The 22,737-nt window shown below is 51.1% G+C and overlaps 1 protein-coding gene and 2 non-coding genes across 3 annotated transcripts; all 3 read left to right on the forward strand.

Moving 5' to 3' along the window:
- Window positions 1-848: 848 nt before the first annotated feature.
- Window positions 849-22,307, forward strand: HSPA9 (heat shock protein family A (Hsp70) member 9). Its single transcript, XM_059859842.1, has 17 exons — window positions 849-1,331; window positions 2,499-2,557; window positions 4,074-4,161; window positions 4,248-4,429; window positions 5,055-5,179; window positions 6,471-6,544; window positions 6,630-6,736; window positions 7,548-7,710; window positions 8,328-8,420; window positions 10,023-10,232; window positions 12,519-12,746; window positions 13,529-13,633; window positions 14,766-14,883; window positions 17,128-17,222; window positions 18,806-18,898; window positions 20,673-20,813; window positions 21,606-22,307. The coding sequence occupies exons 1-17, from the start codon at window positions 879-881 to the stop codon at window positions 21,663-21,665; spliced, it is 2,394 nt and encodes a 797-aa protein (XP_059715825.1). The 5' UTR covers window positions 849-878; the 3' UTR covers window positions 21,666-22,307.
- On the forward strand, window positions 12,996-13,067 carry LOC132334493 (small nucleolar RNA SNORD63). Its single transcript, XR_009488423.1, has one exon. It is a non-coding gene; the product is annotated as a small nucleolar RNA SNORD63 (small nucleolar RNA).
- LOC132334495 (small nucleolar RNA SNORD63) lies at window positions 14,134-14,202 on the forward strand. Its single transcript, XR_009488424.1, has one exon. It is a non-coding gene; the product is annotated as a small nucleolar RNA SNORD63 (small nucleolar RNA).
- Window positions 22,308-22,737: the final 430 nt, after the last annotated feature.

The following is a 22,737-nucleotide window of genomic DNA, read 5'->3' on the forward strand; positions in this document are numbered from 1 at the left end:
CCACTTCTTTTCAAATTCCTCTTTTTCCTTTTAGTCTCTTTGGATACTTTATATACTCTAATCTTCTTATCCCAAATTTCATTTTCTACCCAACAGGTTGAATATCTTCATTTGGAACCTCTCTTAAATGGATATGCCTATTTAAGGCTAGGCATAACCACTTCTCTTGACATGGCCAAGGAAAGCTGGGAAGCAGAAATGAGAGCCCAGCTGGAGCCACAGACACATTGTGAGCCACCGGTGTCCTGCAGCCACCAGTGTCCACCCCAGGGCTCCCAGGGCGCTGTGCCTCAGCCAGCCAGGCCAGCCCGCGCTCGGTGGCACAGGCCGTCCCCAGGAGTTCCCGTGCTCTCCAGTAGGCTCATCCGAGATGACCCTCGGGCCTCGGGCTGGTGACTAGAATCATAGGAGAGCCCTTCTGGGATAGGGGTTAAAAAATTAGGATTGCCCCAAAGAGCTGTCAAAGTGTTCCTGCTGTTCTGGATTTGACTGGGAGAGGGCTCCTTTCTTCCCAGGAACTGCCTCGGTGCTGGGTTTGGGTTCAGGCTGGGAATGCTGTGGAATTGTGAACGACCTGATTTGATTTCAAGTCCTGTTTCTACTCTGGGGCAGAGGAAGTATCAGTTTCATCCCTCACAGGTATTTTTCCCAGGTGCAGCCGGTCGCACAGCCGTTTCTGGTGCTCGCGGGGCGGCAGGGCGGCGGCTCACAAGGTTGAGGAGCGGTGCCCTGCAGGGTTCCGTTCCTGCCCTCAGGACGCTGCGGGATCCCGGCCCCGTTGCGCTCAGGGGCTCGGCGGTGAATCACGCATGCGTGCGAAGGGCGGTGCGGTACGGCCCCGGGCCGCCGGCGCATGCGGCGACCTGCGCGAGCTGCGCATGCGCAGCACGGGGCCTGACGCAAGGGCGCTGCAATCGCCGTGCGCTTTATCCTGTCCGACCTTGAGTGCGCGGCCGCCACAGGACCCGGGCTGTCACAGCCGCGCCGGTGTGCACCGCTCCTCTTCTTTGCCCGTGTCCTGCCCCGGCACGCGCCAGCCTGTACACCGAGCTGTGTATCCGTGTCGGGAAGCCACCGTGCAGCCGCGCTTCCCGTGCCGGAGTCCGAGCGGCGCGACGAAAGCGAGCGGTGGGATCAGGCATTATCGGAGTCAGCCCCCGGCGGGGGTCCTGCGGCGCGTCTCGGCCCCCCCGCGGCCCACGTGGGTGGAGGTTTCCAGAAGAGCCGCGGCCCCGCGCGTCCCGTCCTCCGTCGCCGCCATGCTGAGCGCGAGCCGCCTGCCCCTACTGCTGCCGCGCGCCGCGCCCGCGCCGCCCGCGCGCCCCGCGCAGGTCAGCGCTGTGAGGGGTCGGGGGGACAGTGCGGGCCGTGAGGGCCCGAGCGCTCCGGGACACGGAGCCGGGGGGACAGTGCGGGCCGTGAGGGCCCGAGCGCTCCGGGACACAGAGCCGGGGCGACAGTGCGGGCCGTGAGGGCCCGAGCGCTCCGGGATACAGAGCCGGGGGGACAGTGCGGGCCGTGAGGGCCCGAGCGCTCCGGGACACAGAGCTGGGCTGGGAGAGCGGCGAAGGGCGCTGCCTACGGACGAGTCCGGGCTCGGGCCCCGGCTCCTCTGATTTTATTATGAGCAAGCTCATGTTTTTGCCGGGCGATGCGGTCCTGGGGGGTGTAGAGGAGCCTGTTTTACGTGTTTGAGTCTGGTTTGCGTTAAGGAGGTTTGTAGTAAGGTCGCTCGGTTCCTCACCGTGCGTGTGACAGTGACAGTGGGGATCGGGCTGCGGAGGGCACGTGGAGGCGATTTAGGGACAAGCGGGGACCGCAAATCCCCCCGCGCTGTGCTGGCCCTGCTGCCTCTGCTCTATCGCAGCCTGAGCCGCCCATGCACTGTGCCTGGGCCTTATGTCTTTACATTTCAGCAAGGTAGTACATAGCTCGGTTCCTTTTGCATTAAGGTATTTTTTTCAGAAGTTCGCTCTTAATTAGAAAGAGGGCTAATGCTTCCCGAGCTCTCCAGTATGCTGCTTTACTCGTGCAGAGGGGCGGCCAAGCTGGGGCGTAGCTGGAGTTGTGAAGCAAAATCTCAGCTGCAGCTTCCTCAAGAGATGCCGTGGGGCTTTTGTTGCTGACCAGGCGCAAAGCTCTGAGAAATGGGGTTAATGTTTATCTGCTGCTGCTCCTGAAATGCTGAAGGTTCAGTGTTGACTTACTGAGATGTATTTTGCCTGGTAACATGCTCGCAGATTATTCTGTATGAGGGAAATACCTCAGTTCTGGTCATAGAAATCAGGGTTGTGGCAGATAAATTAATGCAGTAATTGGGGGGGCTGTTTTTGTCAGCCTGAGTCTTGCTCAAGTTATTCATTCCTTTGCAGTTAAGTGTTTAAAGAAGGTACGCTGTAGTAGGACAGTGTTGCTTCAGACATTGTCTGTCTCTGAAAGCATTGAAGATATCTTGATGTTTTAAACTAAATTCTCATTTGAATGTCTCTGTTTTACAGACATTTTGGAATGGCCTCAGCCAAAATGTTCTCAGAGCAGCATCCAGCAGGAAATATGCGTAAGTGCTCCTTGGGGTGGTCCTGTTTGGCTGTTGATGTTTATATTTACTCTCTTTCTGATACCAGAACTGGTTATTGGAGCCAGGGATTGGGTAACAGAGCCAAAACAGCAGAGTTAAACTGGAGCCTCCTCCCGTAATTTCTCTAAGGTTGTTTCTTAATATCTTGTTTCTGTCCAGGGGAGCTTTGAGAATTGGTGTTCCCTGCTGCTCCCCCCACCAGCAGTGCCCACAAAACGTGGATTGCTGAGATTTGTTTGATTAAAACCAGCCCAAAAGTAACCCAAACACTGTTGGGACAAATTATTTTACACTGACCTGATATGGATGATGTCCGGATCCATTCCCCTGCAGATAAAGTTCATTTCAAACATGCATTTGAATCACTCATTTTCGTTGTTGCAGGATAATGGGAGAAGGGAGTTGGTTGTGTGACTTACTCAGATGTTTGTGGCTGATGCTGATTCAGGCCATGGCCTGGGAAATCTGTTTGTGTTGGGAAATCTGGGTCTTTCTGGTACAGCTGAATGTTCCAAGCTCACTGCTTTGTTATTGGAACTGGAGTTAGAGCCCCTGGCAGCTTGTGCACAGAGAGGGTGACATTCCTGGAAATAAACAGTCCTGCTCAGCTGCAGAATGCCTTCTCCATCCCAGATTGTGCCTTTGTCTGTAAGCAAAGCTATGGTTCAGGGGCTCTCTGAGCCTCAGGAGGGGTAATGCACTCTTCCCACAGAGGAGGAAGGGGTTCAGATTTGTCTTGTGTGAGAACCACTCCCATTTTTCAGGACTAAATTCACCTGTTGCTCTTGAGGATCAGGAAGATGGTTTGCTTTGGGTCTGGCCCAGAGCACCCTGCAGGGACCAAGTAATTTATCACTGTGGATTCTTCTCCCCATGCTAAGCAGTGGTAACATGAATAAATTGTATTTGTTTATTTTTCACTCCAGGTGAATGTTTTCAAATAAGTTTGAACACAGGGTTGCCCAGAACAGCTGTGGCTGCCCCTGGATCTCTGGAAGTGTCCAAGGCCAGGTTGGACAGGGCTTGGAGCAGCCTGGGACAGTGGAAGGTGTCCCTGCCCATGGCAGAGGGTGGCAGGGGATGAGCTTTAAGGTCCCTTCCAACCTAAACCAGTCTGGGGTTCTGTGATCAAAAGTAACCCAAAACAGTTTCTGTCTGTAGGGACAAGGTTATGACTTTTTTATGCCAAACTCTTAAGGGTTTTTGAGAAGATAGAAATATGCATATGAAGTAAAGATATTCTGGGGAAGAATAATATTTTATATGCTTATTTTATCAAGCAAGGGTTTAGCTGTAAGTCATCTGGCTCAGAACTGAGGCACAAGCTTAAATTCCAGTGTAAGAGTCAGAGAACACCTTAGGTCAGGGTACAGCCTGGTTTTGCTTCAACATTGAGTGGAAAATCACTTTGTCCTGTCTTTGGGACTGGACATTTTTTTGCCATTAGTTATTTTCCTTTAATGGTAATTTTCCTGTCCCCTGATGTGCTGTCCAGCTCAGAAGCAATCAAAGGTGCCGTTATTGGGATCGACCTGGGTACCACCAACTCCTGCGTGGCCGTTATGGAGGGGAAGCAAGCGAAAGTGAGTAAGACAGGAGCTTACCCTTGGGTGTCCCCTGCGCGTCCCAGAGGTGAGTGTGTGGATGTCCCACCTGCCTTTGTGCCCAGGTGCTGGAGAACTCGGAGGGTGCCCGGACCACGCCGTCAGTGGTGGCGTTCACAGCCGAGGGCGAGCGCCTGGTGGGGATGCCAGCCAAGCGCCAGGCGGTCACCAACCCCCACAACACCTTCTACGCCACCAAGCGCCTCATCGGCCGCCGCTTCGACGACTCCGAAGTGAAGAAGGATATGTGAGTGAGGGGACAGTGCCACTGCCAGCACCAGGGCAGCAACACCACCTGGTCTGCTTCCAGACACAGCCCTGCTCTGGGGGAAGTTGTGCCCTCTGCTCTTGAGGTTGCCGTGCTTCTGTGTGAGGGCCAGGCTGTGTTTAGCTGCACTCATTGCTGATCACATTAATGCTTCCAGAGAAGAAGAAGAAAAAAAGGCTTGCTGGTGCTTGCAGTGCAGACTTGTCTAATTCTTTAGGGTGCTTGCAATCAGAGCTGTGTGATCACACCTCAGGCCTGTGATTAAATGAGGTGTCTGATTAAGGCAGCAGAGAACAATGCAGTGTGTAAGCTCCCTGCAGGGCTGGTGCATAGGCATGAGTCCTGTCTGTGCATTTGTTGACTTAATTCTCTTTCTTTGAGACTTAAGAAGGTGTTTTCTGACCTGTCTCAAACACCTGTAAAGTTGGTATGTGTTCATTATTTGTGTTGTATAAATGTTGGCACCAGCAATCTGTAATTGGGGCTCTGCTGGCGAGATCAGTGTTCTTTGTTTAGAGCTACACATGTTCACCTGCTGATACTCATGGTGCAGGGTTTGTGCTGCTGCTCAAACTGAGTGTGAGTTTTAATGTTTTGTTTTCAGTAAGAACGTACCGTTTAAGATTGTCCGTGCCTCCAATGGGGATGCCTGGGTGGAGGCTCATGGGAAGCTCTATTCTCCCAGCCAGATCGGTGCCTTTGTCCTCATGAAGATGAAGGAGACTGCAGGTTGGTGCAGCTTGCTCTTTGCTGTCTCTGTGCTTTGTACATGGAAGTGCTGCAGCCAGAACAGAGCTTTCTTGATACCAAACCCTCATAGAGCTGGGCTGCAGATGGGGGAAGGGAATGGGGTGGGCTCCTAGGAAGCCTCAAAGAAGATGAGTGCCTGCCTCAATCTTGGATCTTTGGCAAAATATCAGTGCTTTACTTAAAAGATACTCATAGCAGAATTGGTTGCTGACTGAGTTGACTCTGATTGAATTCGCACTCTCTCAGAAGGGGGAGCTCCATTTCCTTGGAAGCTGCAGTCCTTGTGCCTCTCTGGCTGCTGCTGAGCACAGGCTGGGGCAGACAGGCTTGCAGTGGCTTTGTTCCTGCTCAGCTGCTGGATATGTGGCACATAGGGAGAGAGGGAGTGTTCAAGGGACCACATTGTTGGGCCCTAACAGCTAATTAGCCAGTGGTGACTTTAAGTCTGCTCTAGGGGAAAATACCTATTGGGCTGGAGAAATGTTCCTCTCTTTCTCAATTCCTTAAGTGGTTTCTGGGAGAGCTAAGTGTAGTACAGAGAGGGAGCAGTCAGTAGTGCCTTTTGCACCCTCACTTGTTAAACACTGTGTCTTGTGAGTGTGAGGAGGACAGGACTGAAGCTTCATCAATTATTGAATTTTCTGTATTAGGTTCTGGGCACTTACTAGAGCTCCACCAGCAGTAAAATACAAGTATGTGGTGTGTGAGCATGTGAAGGTGATAGATCTGACTGACTGATCTGCCTTCAGCAGGGATCTGCTTCCTGGAGGGTGTTCTCTTTTGGCCTGGGTGCTGCATGGTTTCAGCAGTGGCTTTGCAGAGAGCAGTGCAGTGTGTAAGCTCTGTGCAGGGCTGCTGCACAGCCATGAGTCTTGTCTGTGCAGCCACACTGCATCGTGCACATTTGTATTTTTTAGCAGGTCTCAGTGTGCATTTGGTGACTTCCCTGTTTTGAGACCTTAAAATAGGGTGTGATAGATATTTTTCTGACTTTCTGTCTCAAACACTTATAAAGCTGGTATGTGTACATTGCTTGTGCTGTCTAAGTGTTAGCAACAGCAGATTCTATAAATAGGATGAAAATGAGTAACTTTTAAGTGCATCACATGCAGGAAAATGGAGTACAGCTTCAGTGTCACGCAATAAAAAGACAAGCTCTCAGATAATTCATTACAGTGGCATCCACTCAGGTCCCTTCCCACCCCTTCTGTGAGTGAAAACTTGGTGTTCTTACAACGATAACTTCTCTTTTGTCTCCTTTTTCTTCCAGAAAATTATCTGGGACATGCAGCAAAGAACGCTGTGATCACAGTCCCTGCTTACTTCAACGATTCTCAGAGACAGGTACTCATCAAGCTGGGAGATGTTGAGGCTCATAAATTGCATTCAGTTTCTCTCAGCAGTCAGCACTCTCCCCTTTCCTCCTCAGGCTACCAAAGACGCTGGGCAGATTGCTGGTTTGAACGTCTTGAGGGTGATTAATGAGCCCACGGCAGCTGCACTTGCCTATGGGCTGGACAAGTCTGAAGACAAAGTGTAAGTGCATAACACCAACCCTCTGAAATAAACCTGCTGGGATTTGCCTCCTCTGCTTGCTGGGTTTTTAGAGCACTGCTTGGAGTTCTGCCAAGGTGGACTCAGCTTTTAGTGAGAGCTCTGTAATGTCACCTCTGTTCTGTGCCAACCAGCCTTGTTAAAGAGAGTTCATAACTTGCTGCTACAACTTAATTATCCATCCTGAGTGTCAGTTTCATTTCCTTACCTGCTGGTGGCAGTGGTGGGTGTGGCTGAGGACATCTGGGTGACAGGCTGTCACTAGAGGTGCTGATGGCAGCACGGGAGCTGTGCTGAGCTGTGCCAGCTGTCCATAGCTTGCAGCTCCCCTGCCTGCATTCAGTCCTCAGTTGCTGTCGGGGGTGGTTACAGAAGCACAGGCTTTTGCAAGGCATTCTGTATTTCTGTGATAGTGATAATGCTGGTCCCTCATTACATTTAAAACATTTTGGAAAAAAAACCCATTTCATAATAGTTCTGGTATGCCTGCTCTTGTCATTGAATGTGACAATGTCTGATTTTGGAGAGGCAGGAGTTGCCCTCTCTGAAAAAATGGGCAAGGTCAGGCTTTGTGCAGCACGTTTCCAGGGACCCTGCCATGGACTCTGAGTGCTCAGGGGGTATGGACATGAGTGTTCACAAAATGTGATTGTTCACTGCTGTCTTTAGAGAGGCTTTGAACTTGTGTGGGCACCAGTGTGTGTTCTTCTGCATGTCATCTCTTCAAGGGAGGGAGTTCTGAGCCACTCCCCTTTGTTGAGAAAGTAACATTGTCCTGCTTCTCTCCCTGCAGCATCGCAGTCTACGACCTGGGTGGTGGCACTTTTGATATATCTGTGTTGGAAATCCAGAAGGGAGTCTTTGAGGTTAAGTCCACCAATGGTGACACTTTCTTGGGTGGAGAAGACTTTGACCAGGCTTTGCTACAGTATATTGTGAAAGAGTTCAAGAGAGAGGTAAGGTGTCTCTTGAGAGCACAATCCTGTATTACGCTGCTTTTCAACCTCACTTCTTTAGAAGAATGAGCATTCTCTTAAATTCTTTGGGCTTGTCACCTCTGGCACTGCTGGAATTTAAGGGGATTAGACACTCTGTAGCCTGGCTTTCACTTCTTTTCTTGAAGTGGAATATTGCTTTCCTGAAGACACAGAATAGCAGAACTTCTGCCTTCTTTCTCTCTGGTGTGGCAGGACTGTCCTATACACAGTCTGCTTACTTTTAAAGTAAACATGTGTGGCACAGTTGAATGTCACAGGACAGATGGAAACGTGTTGCTGGAAGGAAGCTGCCATGTAATTCCAACTCCTTTGCTAATTCAGTCCTGTCTTACTCTGTGCTGCAGCAGCCTTTGCAAGGTTCAGTCTGTAATTCACTGTATGATCACTTGAAGAGCAGAGAGGGCTGGCAGGTTGGAAATGCTGGCTATCCCTGCCAGCAGAGAGAGAGCAGCACAGTGCACATGGCAGTCTGCTCTAGAAATAGCTTTTCAGTCAAGAGCTCTGCGTTGTGAACTGCAGGGATATGACTCCTGAGCAGGTGCTGAGAGTCTGTTAACCCTGTTTTTGTCGCTCAGACGGGGGTTGACCTGACAAAAGACAACATGGCCCTTCAGAGGGTGAGAGAAGCATCAGAGAAAGCCAAGTGTGAGCTTTCATCATCTGTGCAGGTACGTGCCTGGATCCAGAGCATCCACTACAACACTAGGAGACACGGAGTTCTGCACTGGCTTTGTTTACTAAGCTCTCTGATCTGTTCTTTCTTCTGTGTAACCCAGTGGCATCACTGGCACAGGAGGTCAGTCAGCAGGGTGGGCTTTCACACCACAGAGAGCTGCTGGAAGCTGAGTTGTTGGGTGCTGGGTTTTGCTCTTTTTCTGGCACCACACCTTCTGATCTTGCAGGGAATGTGACCTTCCCAACCTGTTCTGTACTTCAGAACTGTGATGGGCATCAGGGAATTAAGCCAGTGCTGCTGGGTTACTGGAACCACTTACAGCTCTTTGCAAGCAGTTCCAAAACCCTGGTGCTGCTTATTCCACTGAAACAGCTAATTTGTGTAGTAGTTCCTATACAGAATCTTGACTTACTTGCCTATAGATAAGTTGACTGGACAATGGGCAGCAGCCACCCTCCCTCCTTTTTTCCATCAGCTTTGTATATTAATGCAGTCAAGTGTGTCTCTTATGAATTCATTACTGAATAAGGAACTGGAAAAGCAGAAAGTTGGGAGTGTAATAGTCTTGGCTAAGTAAAATTAAGGTCAATTATATAGTAATTGAAATGGGGAGTCTGCCAAGTTCTAGCTTCTGAATAAGCATCTTTAATTTTATCTGATGGTGGTCTTTTTGCTGGCCAGTGGGGAGCTCATAGCGAGGAGCTGAGGGCGGTCACAATGGCTGCATAGTTCTGCCAGAGACATAGCAAGCTCTGTTTTATGAGCTCAAGAGCTGGCAAATGCAGTGTGTTCATACCAGGAAAGACTGAATTCTTTAACTCTTTAGCAGTTAAGTGAAAACAACCTGCTTTTGGTCCTGTTTTCCCCTAATACTTTTGACCACGTTGTGTATAAAGTGAGTGCCCACCTCTAGTCAGCAGCATGGCTTTAATTCTTGTGTAACTTAATCTCCAGGGTTTAAAGCACTAATGTTTTAATTGCTTTGGATTGTAGTGTCTTTTGATGTCAGCATGACTCAGCACTTGAATCAGATGATTTCAGTATAAGATTTGCTTTAAAAATCCAGTGTGTGGCAAACAGCCATTAAAATTTGGGATTGTGGCTCCTTGCTCTAATTAACTTTGTGTTAACAGAGTGGCTGTTGAGCATGAGCTATGGGCATTTAGCAAACAGCCAGGAGGGAAGGAAATGCCTTCAAAGAGTTTACCTGGTGTGGTGTGCCCGTCAGTTGGCAGAATCTTTGGAACTCTGCAGATGGGCTTTCTTCTGTGTTGTGCTGAAGGAACAACATTAAGGCTGTCACTTCCAGTGTTTCTGCTCTTACCTCCTTGCTGTGACAAATTGTTTTGCTCAACAGTGAAAGACCTTGAAGTAACACAGTATTAAAATTGGGGTTTAACAATTGTAACCATGAGGTGTGGAACACAAGAATTGTCTTATTTCTGAAATGTCAAACATAAAAGTGTGCCTGCTGCCACTTAAACTGGGCTGGATGGTGAGCAGCCACGTAGACACCTCAATACAGGCCAAACAGAACCTGTAGGCTGATGTAAAGCCATTCCTGGTTTTTCCTGAGCCTGTTTCCGTGCCGCAGACTGACATCAACCTGCCCTACCTGACCATGGACGCCTCCGGCCCAAAGCACTTGAACATGAAGCTGAGTCGCGCGCAGTTCGAGGGCATTGTGGCTGACCTGATCAAGAGGACTGTGGCCCCCTGCCAGAAAGCCATGCAGGATGCTGAAGTCAGCAAGAGTGACATTGGGGAAGTCATCCTTGTCGGTGGCATGACCAGAATGCCAAAGGTATGAGCACAGGGCCTGTTAGGCAGGGCTGGCACAGCTGCCCTGTGCTTGCTGTTTGGGGGATCAGGACAGAGGAGCTGGGAGTGCTCAGGGCAGACTCGGTGTTGAGGGTCCCGTGGGAGCACTGCCCAGGAGCTCTTGTTCTGTGTGCTTAGCCCAGCTGGGCCCTGGGGGCTGGAGCTGAGTTGTGCTGTACAGAGAAAAGGGGAAGTGCTGGGAGGTGAAAGTCCAGCTGCAGCCTGACGTCCTGGGGTGCACTGGACACGAGCAGCATTGCTGACAAGTACAGGGCATTTCCTCTTGCTGTGGACTCAGTGTGGTAAAGGTACATTTCAGTGACAGCCACTTCTCAGCAATCTCTGCCTTCCAAGGGATTTCCAGCACTTCCAGCTATGAAGAACCTGCACAAGCAGAGCCCCTCTGGTACCTGCTGGTTGTGTGTAGTCAGAGCTACCTGTTGGAGGCTGCTGTTGGTGGGCCCATTTACCTGGCTCTTGCAGACACTCCTTATCTAAAGCCTGGCCCTTAGTTCTGTGGAGATAAGCTCAGCAGGTAGCTTTAAAGCCTGCTGTATTGACATGCACAGATGTGCAGATAAGTGCTGTCTGCAGGTGATTTACTGCTCCTGTTCTGGCCATGCTCTGTTGCTGCTCTTCCATCCCAGAGCTGAACAGGGATGTTCACTGCTCCCTCCAAGGGTACAGCCTGGCCCTTCCTGCAGAGAGCACCAAAATCTCACTTCAGAGAGATCACTCAGGCTTGGACTAGTTGTTGCTTTGTGATTTGCAGGTCCTCTCTAGGACAGTAGGTATGTACATGGTCCTGCTTCGGGTTGATTTGGGGTTTGGTGGGAGGGTTTTTCCTCCCTGCATTAATGAGCCTGGTGGCTGGAGGTGATACTGGTATGAGCAGAAGGTCACCCAGGCAGGGGAGCCAGAGCAGCAAGATAAACAGAAGCTCTTGTTCTGGCCAAAGCTCACGTGAAGTAACTCTGCTGTATGTTCCCAAAGTCCTTGTTGTTCCAGCTGGATAAAGGAAAAACGGTGTGATTCTCTATGTATAAAGTGATGACAAATACAAAAGCTTTTCCTGAAACATTATGTATCCTTCAGGGGTGGAAGACAGAACTTAAATATTGATTTTTTTTTTTATTTTTTCTCATTCTTCCCCTCTTAACCCCTAGCCATGTGTAGCTTTGGGCTGACAGAATGCTTTCCTGAGTGCCTGTAGTTACTGCTCTGCCTCTGAAATTGGTGCCAGCATGTTGTACACAGCCAAGCCTTCTCTTGAGCACCTTGTTGTGCTCTCTTCCCCCTGCTAGGAGGGAATGTGGCTTCTCTGGAGCTGTCCCATGGCCAGTACTCTGGGAGCTGGACCGTGGGTGGTTACAAGTATTGTTTTGTACTGTAAAATACACCTCCAGAGGGAAGGACTTGCATTTAATTACACGTTTACACATAGAGTCTCCTCTGTAACGAGCACTGTCAGCAGGTGACTCCTGGCTGCAGCGTAGAGTTGGGTGTTGGCTTCCAGCAATTTTCCAGGTACATCCCTCTCACCTGGGCTGGTGTGTCCAACACCTGTCCTGGGAGAGGAGGCCCAGCCCCACAGCCTTCCCTTGTAGGGCAGAGGAGGGCAGTTCTGAGCTGTGCTCTGGGGCAGACCCTCAGTGCATTCCTGTCTGGATGCTTCAGCAGGAAATCTGTTGGGATCATGAACACAGTCCTGGGGAATGGGCAGAGCTGACAGCAGAGCTCAGAGTGTTGACAAAACACATCTCTGCTGAAACAGCCCACGAAGTAAAGAGTTGGAAAATACTGTTCTTTATTCAATTCCCTTTTTTTTTTCCCCTTTACTGCACACAAAGCACATGCACTGTGCTGCTGGACTTTTTACCTTCCCTGTTCCCCTCCACAGCTGTGCTGTCCTTGGCAGTTGTGTCCTGCTCAGTGTTGGCTTGCACAGTTCCAGGGAGCAGTCCTTGACTCCCAGATAAGCCTGGAAGGATCCACTTGGAATGTGGCTGGGCTGTGTGAAGGCACTGCTGTGTGAAGGGGCTGCCTTGCAGCTGTCACACAGAGCCTCTGGAGAAGGGGCTTCCTGGGCTGGAATGAGGGCATTCAGTGCTGTGCAGGAGGGTGGGCACTGAGGGAGCAGGCACAGAGCTGAGGCCAGTGTTTGTCTCAGGCTTCCATGGCAGCAGCAGCATAGGGACATAGAGCTGACCAAGGCTGTTGTGGCCGTGGTGGTTCCCCCGTGGATGAGCTGTGCTGTGTCTCCACTCAGGTGCAGCAGACTGTGCAGGAATTGTTTGGCCGTGCTCCGAGCAAAGCAGTCAACCCTGACGAGGCTGTGGCCATTGGAGCTGCTATCCAAGGTGGGGTGTTGGCTGGTGATGTGACAGATGTGCTGCTGCTGGATGTAACTCCCCTGTCCCTGGGCATTGAGACCCTGGGAGGTGTCTTCACAAAGCTCATCAACAGGAATACCACCATCCCCACCAAGAAGAGCCAGGTAAGAGTTGACTCTGGATGGGTGGGACTTTGCTGGTGCTGTCAGACAGCTCGGGAAAGGCCACTCAGAGCATCCCAGTCGATGGTTTTGCCTCTTCATTTGACAAGAGAAGCAGTGGAGAAATCAGGCTTCATGTCAGCCACTGAGTGTCTCTGATTATCGCTGTGCCCCAGGAGGGAGGGCACTTGAGTTAACAATGACAAGACATGCCAGGAAGTTTGTGGCCTAGTGAGGGTTGTTACGGGGTGTGTGCCATGATGTCAATTGTCAACACATCATTCTGAAGAAGGATTGTGTGGAGCCCTTCTGGGACTGAGCACCACGCCCATGGGAGAGCCCTTGCTTGGCTGAGTGCCTGGGATGGGGTTATCTTTTCTCTGCATTGTAGTGTCCTCGTGCCTTGGGTGTGATCCCTTCCTTCCCTTGGCTCTGTCTGGGCCTGCTGCTGTGTGCTCTCTCTGATAACACCTGCGCTGCCTGGGGTGTGGGCTGGAGCCTGCTGCTTCAGGGGAAATTTTCTGGAGTGTGGTGGCTGCTCTGGAACCTGCTTCTGCCATGGATGGCCAGTTTTTTTGTCCCCGGATGCATACAGGACAAGAAAACATTGACTTGGCTCTTGCTAGCCTTGGTGCCCTGGAGTTTTGTCAGAGGAAAATGGGAACAAGCATTTCAAGATTTTTCCCTTCCAAGCACTTCCTTTTATTCCTTGTTCAGTCAGCTTGTAGCTGCAGATGTTTGTGTTCTAATTGGCTATACAGTAACTTCCTGTTCCTTTTCCATAGGTATTTTCTACAGCTGCTGATGGGCAAACTCAAGTGGAGATCAAAGTGTGCCAGGGAGAGAGAGAGATGGCCAGTGACAACAAACTGCTCGGCCAGTTCACATTGGTACATTGGATTCTCTATTCCTGACCTTAGATTTGACCTTCTGGGAGATGTTCAGAGCCTTCTCCATTTCAGCTGCCCCCTGAAGGCAGTGTTGAGGGGGAGTCATCTAACAGAAGGCATTTGACCCCTTTCTAGTACAAAAGCAGCCTCTAGAGGCACAGCCTGGCCCTGGGACAGCCTTTCTGTGGCTGAGGACCAACTGGCATTGAAGATGGAGCTCAGAGTTTCTGAGCACTCCCATGTAGCACTGGGGCTGTTGCTGCTTTAGGGCCTGGTCACCAGGAAGGGCTCTCTGGCTATAAAAAAGCCTGTGCAGTACCAGTACCAGGAGATAATCTGAATGCTGGCCTCTCCTCTGGTGTAGCAAAGATGGGACCTGGAGCAGCTCCAGCATACCTGCAGTCCCCAGGGAAGCCCATTTCAGCCTAGTGAGGCCCTGGGAGCAGAGCCAGTGTAAGCTGAGGTACTCCAGGGTGTGTGTTTGTGGGATTGCAGTGTGTGTGCCATGATGTTAAACTGTCAGCACATCATTCTGAAGAATCGTGTGGAGGCTTTGTGAACTGAGCCCATGCTCTGCTCCTTGGGGAATAGATGTGTTCTAGGATTGCTAGGAGCCAGAGGGGGGCTGCCCAACCAGCTCTCTCAGCAAAATGGGTTTGGTCAGTGCTGGCAAAGTTTTGCACTGCTAACCTGTCCAAGTTTGTGTGAACTTCCTAGGAAGAACCCTGCAGAAAGGAAGGGCTTTGCCCTTCTGTACTTTTGAAGGAAGCTGGGCTGCCTCTCACTGTCTTAAAATGGTTCCCCAGAGGTGGCCAGTGAAATCTATGTCCAGAACTGAGGAAACAGAGCATCCTGCCACATCTAGGGAAGATGGGCTTGTGTAGCAATAAAGCAGAGCCTTTACCACCTTGGAACCACCCCTGGCAGTTCTCTCTCGTGGTTCCTGTGCACTTTTCTGGGCAGAAACCAGATACCAGTGCACAGCATGGTGCCAACAGGTACTTAGAGGCCTCAGCTCTGAGGGTTGGTTGTTGGTTCACTCAGGATCAGCTCCCCAGGGTGATGTGCCCAGCCCTTGTCCCCTGAGCTCTGTCCCTGTGGGAGCTGACGGCCAACCCTTGTCCTTGCTCAGGTCGGGATCCCTCCGGCGCCACGGGGAGTGCCCCAGATCGAGGTCACCTTCGACATCGACGCCAACGGCATCGTGCACGTGTCAGCCAAGGACAAGGGCACCGGGCGGGAGCAGCAGAGTGAGTGCTCTGGGCATGGCAGCGACTGAGCGGGGGTGACACTGACCCCAGGGGAATGGAGTGTGCTCCAGGGCTGCCTGGGTGGTGTCCCACAGCCCAGGGTGGGGATGGAGCATGTGGCTCCATGCTTGGGTCATTGCCACTCTTCAGTGTGTTGCCAGTGCAGCACAGATGCAGCTGAAGTCATCTGAGCCTGTCTCTCCCCTGGAAAGGAGAGTGGGCAAAGGGGTAAGTGAGAGCTGAACTGTGGGTTTGTTGTAGAGCAGTGAAGCTTCTGTAAGCACACAGCCTCTGCCCTCTCCAGTAATCTGCTGCCAGTGGATGCTCTCCTTGCACGTTAGGCAGAGATGAAGCACCTGCCTATGCCAGTGTCTAGGCAGCCCTTACTAGCAGGGTTTCACCACATGACAAGTGGTTTTGCCCTTTGTGACAGTCCTGCCTTGGTGTTGCCATCTGGAATAAATAGAGCAACATGTGAGCAGAGTGCAGCTGTTTCCTGGGTTTCCTGCCTGGATCAGCTGTGTCCCAGTGCCCAGGTGTTGGGCACACAGGGTGGCTCACTGAGGGCTCCCTGGTGTTGGTGGGCTGTGCTCTCTCACCAAGGTGTTTGGGGCAGTCCCATGTGCCCTGTATTACCCTGAGGGGACAGAAGTTGGAGTTTGGGAATGAGCTCTCCTTGAGCTGTGTGGGAGTGATGTTTCTTCGGGAACACGCAGGGATTGCTGTCTTTGAGCCTGGCTGCATGAAGGTGCCAGCTTTTAAGGCAGAATCAAAGCAGGAGGATCTCTGACTCCAGGATGTGTCATGTACAGCTGAGCAGACCAGCCCTGTGCCAAGACCCTGTTTGTTATATTCCATTAAAAAGGTCTGGAGATTGGGATATTTTGAAGCAGCAGGTTTTACCTGTAACCACCTTGTCCATTTTCTTCTGTTCAAGCTGGAAGTGTCTCCAGCTGACAGGAGGCTCAGGGAATTCAAGTTGCCAGTGTATTCTGCTCTGCGGTACAGTGAAATGTTGGGCCCCATGTACTGGGGTAATTAATGACACAGTTGACAGTTTCTAAAGCTCTGTGGTGGATTCAGGATTCCCCTGATAGAAAATAAAACTCTCTTCTCCATTATAACTGGAAGCCTCTGTAGTGCCCTTCAGATCTTTCTTGGAGAGAACCCCTGAGCAGTGAAATGCTCCAGTTAGCAGAAATATTAACTGTGCACAACTGGAGGGTGTGTGCTGCTTTTAATCACACTGCTTGGCTTTTTGGCAGCAGGTTGGCACCAAACCCACCCTGCTTTTACTTGGATTTCCTTGGAGATCTTGCACGTGTGGCAGCCTTCTACTGCTGAGTAAAAGGCTCCTGGTGACAGGCAACCAGAATGACTTTTAGCTGCCTGCCTGTAGGTAGATGTGGTCCTAATTACAAAGCTGAATTGCTCATCCCACATCTGTATCCAAAGGACACATCTGTGTGTGTCTTTGTTCAGGGTTCTGTACCATTGACAAATATTCCTTAGAAAAGTTCCTTTAAATGGTGATTGTAGCGTGCACTTTTATGGGCATTGAGATATCTTACATATTGGTCCTCTTTCAATGAAATGTGACTAATTCCTGCAGTAAAGCCTGAATCTGGGCTATGATTTTTGACATAATAGAGGGAAAAGACCAAGGAGGGGATGTGTAAGAGCCTGCTCATAGAATCATGCTCTGTTCCTTATTAAGGGCAGTGTTAGGAGCTGTGTGGGAAATGTTGTCTTGCCCTGCCACCAAGCCTGTGCTTTTTCCACCAGGGAAAAGTAATCTTTAGTGAAACCATTAAACAATTCCTTCTCTTTGGATTTTTTTTTTTTGTTGGGTTTTGCTTGAGGGTTGGTTTGTTTGTTTGAGGAGTTTTAGTTTTGATTTTTTCTTTTTTAGTTTTGTGGTTCTCATCTGGGATGGATGCTCCTTTGGTTTGAGGGCTTCACACCCTCTCTTTCCAAGAGGATTAAGTGAGGACTGGCCAGAGTGACTTGCAGACCAGCAGGCAGGGAGTGTGTGGCAGAGCTGGGGAGTTGCAGATCCAGGAGATGAGGCTTTTACCTTGCCAGCAGCATCAGTGGCTCTTTAGGGAGTCACAGTCTTTGTCTTGCCCATGGGACCTCCCTGGGAGCAGAGTCTTTGAGCGAGGCTGCTGCTGTTAGGCTGGGGAGTAATCCTCTCCTCAAAGGTGAGAGCAGATCCTTTATTCCTGTTCTTCTCTGCTGCAGTTGTTATCCAGTCCTCTGGTGGCCTCAGCAAGGATGAAATTGAGAACATGGTGAAGAATGCAGAGAAATACGCGGAGGAGGACAGGCGGAGAAAGGTAACGGGGTCACGGGGCCTTCAGGAGCAGAGGACCTGCTGCTTTCCCCCCTCTGCTCCGAGCTGTGCCCACCCCTGGGGGCCCAGGGCTCTGCTCTGTGAGCTCTTGCCAAGCCTCTGCTCCTTTCCCTACACTCAGTGGACACTCCAGGGTTGCATGAAGGCGTTTGCAGAGGCATTTGGGTGTTGAGGTTGGATACCTTGCCCTGTGTGACTGCACTTTACTGCTCCCTGAGGAATTCCTGGGATGTGGAGGCAGCAGTGAGCAAACCCACCTGCCTGTTGCTCATGGCAAACAGCTTTGCAGCTCTGGTGAGGGTTTCTGTCATCCCTGCTCTCCACTGTCCTCCTTGGCTGTGCATTTGGCACCTGGAATGCTGTGTCCATGTGAGCAGTGCTGGCCTCTGTGCAGGTGAGGCCAGAAGGAGGTGATGGAAATCCTCACTCGCCTTGTGAGTAAAGACTGGCACTTGCCATGGAGGAATGACTGAACTTGTGATACACACAAGATTAATGGTTGAAACTAATTGATTTAATGAGGGTAGTAATAGTGAATTATGCAACTAAGTATAAAGCATTGATTTTTAAGCAGACACAGCGCAGGCTGACTCTGGGATGTGGCACCAGCATGTGTTTAGTGATTGCTGAAACTGGCACATGGAATTGATCCACTTTGTGTCCTTCAGCCTGCAGGAGCCTGTCTCAGGTGTCCAGGCAGTGCTATAAATCTTGCCCCCATTAGGGAAGGGATCAGAAGAGGACTGAAGGGGAGAAGGCATGGAATAAATCCCCAGGAAGCAGCACTGCCTGGCTTCAGAACCTCTAAAGCCACAGAGCAGTGGCTGATGGGCGTTTGTAGGTTAGCTGGGGAACCTTCAAAGACCTTGCTCTGAAAGTCCCACTGTTTGAACAACCTCAGCATTGCTGTGGAGTGGAGGGGGATGTCTGGCATCTAAAGAGGCTGCACTGACAATTGTTCTGCTGCCTTACTTTGTCTCTTAAATTGCTGAATAAGTTCCTCTCTCTTGTAATCCTGAAGTGGGACTCGCCCCTGTCCAGTGAGCTCACAGAGCGAGGTGTTCACTTGTATAACTGTAGTATTCAAAAATTGCCTTGTTACACTTTTCTGCTCCTGGTTTTACTGCCATAAAAGCATCAGGAATGCATAAGTGGGAGTTTTTGTCATAAGGGACCATGAGTAAAAGTACCCAGCCTTTAAGTTGTCTCTAGTGCCCCTGTTGCTGAAAAAGCTTCAGGATGTTCTTCAAAAGCTCTGCTGCTTTCCCATGGAGCAGAGTGTGCTGTGCTGCCCCTGAGGTGTCTTTTCCCATGTGCCAGCAATGCATTGGTCACGTGTAGTGACTGTGAGTGAAAGCCTGAGGGCTGGCTGGCACAGACTCCCCTTGGGGCCCTGTGAGGCCACAGTGCACCTAGAAATGGTTTGCTTGCATTTCTTCTTGCCCTGGTGCCATTAAGAAGGACCCTGCGTGGGAACTTGTGTGGAGCTTGGCAGTTTGGGGCATGACATGTCACCACTTGTCACCAGTGGTGTGGGCAGCAGCCCTGATGAGCTCTCTCCCCCAGGAACGCGTGGAGGCCGTGAACATGGCCGAGGGCATCATCCATGACACTGAGTCCAAGATGGAAGAGTTCAAGGATCAGCTGCCAGCAGATGAGGTAGGTGGTTCCTGATCCTGAAGTGCTACAGCACATGAAATTCCTCACGAAACTGTTGCTCACATTCCCACTCAACTCCCAGCTGGCTCTGGCCAGTGGCTCCAGCTCTGGCCATGTTTCTGTGCTGGGTGAAGTTGGCACAGCCCTGCACCTCTGGCTGTGGCACTCCTTGGGAGGGGTGAGTGTGGCTGAGGGGAGGATGGACAGACATCCTTAGGGGAACAGGGTTTGGGTGCTGGCACATAATCTATTGCAGAGTGCTGAGTCGGTGTCATTGAGGCTCTGAGCGCCTGGGAAGCTCCTGATGAGAGGTTTCTGACAGAGCTGTGGCCTTGGCGTGGCCTTGCCTGTGGTGATAAGGACTGTGCTGTGGCTGGCTCCTCAGAGCGGGGTTTGCTCCAAGGCTGGAGGTTGTGGACAGTGCCTGCCCTTGTTAGCACAGGGACAGAGGCAGAGCTGCTGTGCTCTCCTGGCAGTGCATGCCCAGCACCCAGGAACCTGGGGGCAACAAAAAGCAGCCCCCACTTAACTCCAGTTTTTTGGTCTCAGAAATGAAATGGGTATTTAATATCTAAGAGTGCTTTTCACACCACTCTGAGGTGGTGCATTGTGAGTTTCAAAAGTCAAGTTTAGAAGAGTGTACCCAATTACCAATTTAACAACTCTGGGAAGCAGAACTTCAGGGCTCCTGGGGGCTCTGAGGTGTCTGAGGGAGCACAACTACAGTTTGTTGGTAGCAGCCTCTGGTCAGTTAAAGGCTGTTTCTCTGCCCCAGATGGGAACAGGACAAGGGGCAGTGGTTTTAGACTGCCAGAGGGTAGGAATGGGTGGGATATTGGGAAGGAATCCTTTCCTGTGAGGGTGGGCAGGCCCTGGCACAGACTGCCCAGAGCAGCTGTGGCTGCCCCTGGATCCCTGGCCGTGCCCAAGGCCAGGCTGGACACTGGGGCTTGGAACAACTTGGTTGAGTGACCATGGCAGGGGGGTGGAATGAGATGATCTTTAAGGTCCCTTCCCACCCAAGCTATTTTGTAATTCCATGATAATAGCTGGCTCTTTGTTTGGAATTATGTGAGAGAGTTTCCTCTGACAGGAACACAGAGCCTAAATCCCTGTTGCCTGCAGGGACTGTTCCCTGTGACTTCCCTGGGGAGGTGGGGACAGCCTGTGCTGCCTGGTGCTGATGGTGGCTGTCACTCTGTGTCCCCGTCCCATGGTATGCTGCAGAGCTGTGCCCATGTCTGTGAGCCCTGCTGGCACAGCCGTGCCCAGGAGCCCTCTCCAGCAGCCTGCCAGGGAAGGAGGCAGTGCCAGCCTGTGCAGGGACTGACAGATGGCTCTGGTCCAGGCTGAGCCCACTCTGCTGGTTTGCTCTGAGCTCCTGCTCCCTGGGCAGCACTGGACTGACCAGGGCAGGAGCAGCCCTGCTCACCAGTTCCCCAGCAGGGCTTCAATTTCCATGGAAACCAGCTTGCTGTCCACTGCCCTGGCATAGCTGTGCCAGGCACAAAGCATGGCCTTGGCCAGTGGTCAGGCCCTGCAGAGTTCTGTTCTTGGCACCTCTGCCCAGACAGCAAACAGGGCCCCTTTAATGCCAACTGGGACACGGTTGGTGAAGTGGACAGGTGCCCACTGGGAACTGGGCACAGTCCTAGGCCCTGCACACTCTCTGAGAGGCTTCTGGCACGGAAAGGGGGCCAGCAGGTGGTGGAATGACAGGATGGAGATGAGTGATGAGCCAAGTGCAGCATTTCACCTTTGTCTTTTTTTGCAGTGCAACAAATTAAAGGAAGAAATTGCTAAAATGAGAGAACTTCTGGCTCGTAAAGATAGTGAAACGGGAGAGAACATCAGGCAGGCAGCAACCAGCCTGCAGCAGGCTTCCCTGAAACTCTTTGAGATGGCATACAAGAAGGTAGGTGCACGGCCAGTTCACGTTCAGAGCCCTCAGGTGGGACGGGGTGAGTCCAGACACCAAATTCTTGGGTGGGAGGTGGTGCTGAGCCTCTGTGCAGCTCCCTCTGAGTGACACTGGCTGAAGGGGCAGCTGTGCAATGTCAGGGAGAGTTGAAGGCTTGAAATCGTGACCATGTTTCCAGGCTGGGTGTTCCGTAACTGCTGCGTTCCATGGAAAGGGGGAAGCTCCTAGTAAGGAGCATCCAGAAGAGTTAAGGAGAGGGCTTTCTCCTCAGTGCATGGGCTGCCTGAAGGAGTAAATGAACTCCTGAACTTTCTTCAGGGTGATTGTAAAACACGATTCCTGTTCAGTCTGCCTAAAGCTGCAGTAAAGGCCATTGGGATTTTCTTCTCCACCCCCTTCCCAGTGGAAGGCCCTCCTGCCCCCTGGCACCTGGCCAGGCTGTGCTTGCCTGTGCAGGGTGTCCCAGCATGGCAGGGGCACAGTGCCCAGGTGACCTTGGTGCTGAGCTGTCCTTACTGGGGACAGCTGCTTTCCTGATGTCAGACCAAACCTTTAGTGCTGCAGTGTCAGCCTGTTACATCCCCTGGGGGAAGGAATAATGGGATGATTGTTTTCTCCCTCTCAGAGCTCAGGCAGAGGTGAGGGTTTGCCTTCCCAGTGGACATTGCTCCTTGCACTCAAGGGAGGGTTCTCCAGGCAGGAGCTGAAGTGAGCAGTCAGCCAGGGAAAAATGGCCAGGAGAAGCAGTTTGTTGTTACCAGAAGTAATAAACCTCTTTGTTCACAGATGGCCTCGGAGCGAGAGGGCTCTGGAAGTCCAGGAGATCAGAAGGAGGAGAAGCAATGAGTCTCTGTCTTGCCTTGATGAGAGAATGATGAAGAGGTCGATTTTCTTGATGCTTGGGAGAGAAGGGACCTTCCTGAGCAGCAAGGGGCAGAATTCAGACTTACTGTGTTTTTGCAGTATTCTATATATAAAATTCTTCAATGTATAAATTTAGTGATGTGTCTGCTAGATAAATTGTCACTTGATGAAAGTTAATTCATGCCAGGCAAAGTTAGGAGCTTGGCCCTGGCGTGTTCCCTGAGCACCTGGGGACTGGCTGATCATTTAATACTTGACACAATGGTGTAGTAAATCCGAGATCCAAGCTTGGAAACCATGTCATGAAATTGGAGGGTGGAGATGGAAGCTGTCCGGGCATGGGGAGGAGAATACAGCCTGCATGGCTCCTCTTTGTGGCTCTGAGGGGCTGGGAGCAATAGGGGCAAGGCTGGGGACATTGCTGGAGACCATTAAGCCCTGAGCTAGGCTGGTACCCTTCTTCTGAAGGAAAGGGGCTACTTCAAACTCTGCTGTAATGTTATTTCTTACAAAAGAGGCAGCGTGGAAGTTCAATACTTTGCTTGTCTAAGCCTTCTGCTCCATCCTGTGTCTGTTCTCTGCTTATGGTAAAACAATTTCCTTGATAATAAAACTGTTACTGGATCCATTCTGGATTTTTTTTTAAATAAAAGCAGAAACGTGTCCAGCGTGGAGTTCCTGGTCTCCTGGCCTTTGATGGAGAACACAAGCACATTCCTGTCTGTGACAGCTGCAGAGGGAACTTTCTGAACTTGTGCTTCATTCACAGGCAAAAAGGAGGTTTCTGGTGTCAGGTTGAGGTTGGGCTCTTCTGAGTGTGTCAGTGCTGCTCTCACCAGGTGCCCCAAGTCCTGTGACTGCAGTAGCAGTGGGACGTCACTCTCAGGTACCTTGTGCTTGGGCTTAGCCTCACAAAACAGGCTGTGCGCTGGAGCAGCACTTGCTCACTGTGCTTCCAGCAGCCCAGCCTTGCAGGGTGGTGCATAAATGTAGCCGTGTCTCCTTTTTCCCCATCTGTTACTCTGTGTCTCTTGAACTGGAACAAAACCCGTGT

This window comes from Haemorhous mexicanus, chromosome 15, assembly GCF_027477595.1.
Source record: "Haemorhous mexicanus isolate bHaeMex1 chromosome 15, bHaeMex1.pri, whole genome shotgun sequence".
NCBI lineage: Eukaryota > Metazoa > Chordata > Aves > Passeriformes > Fringillidae > Haemorhous > Haemorhous mexicanus.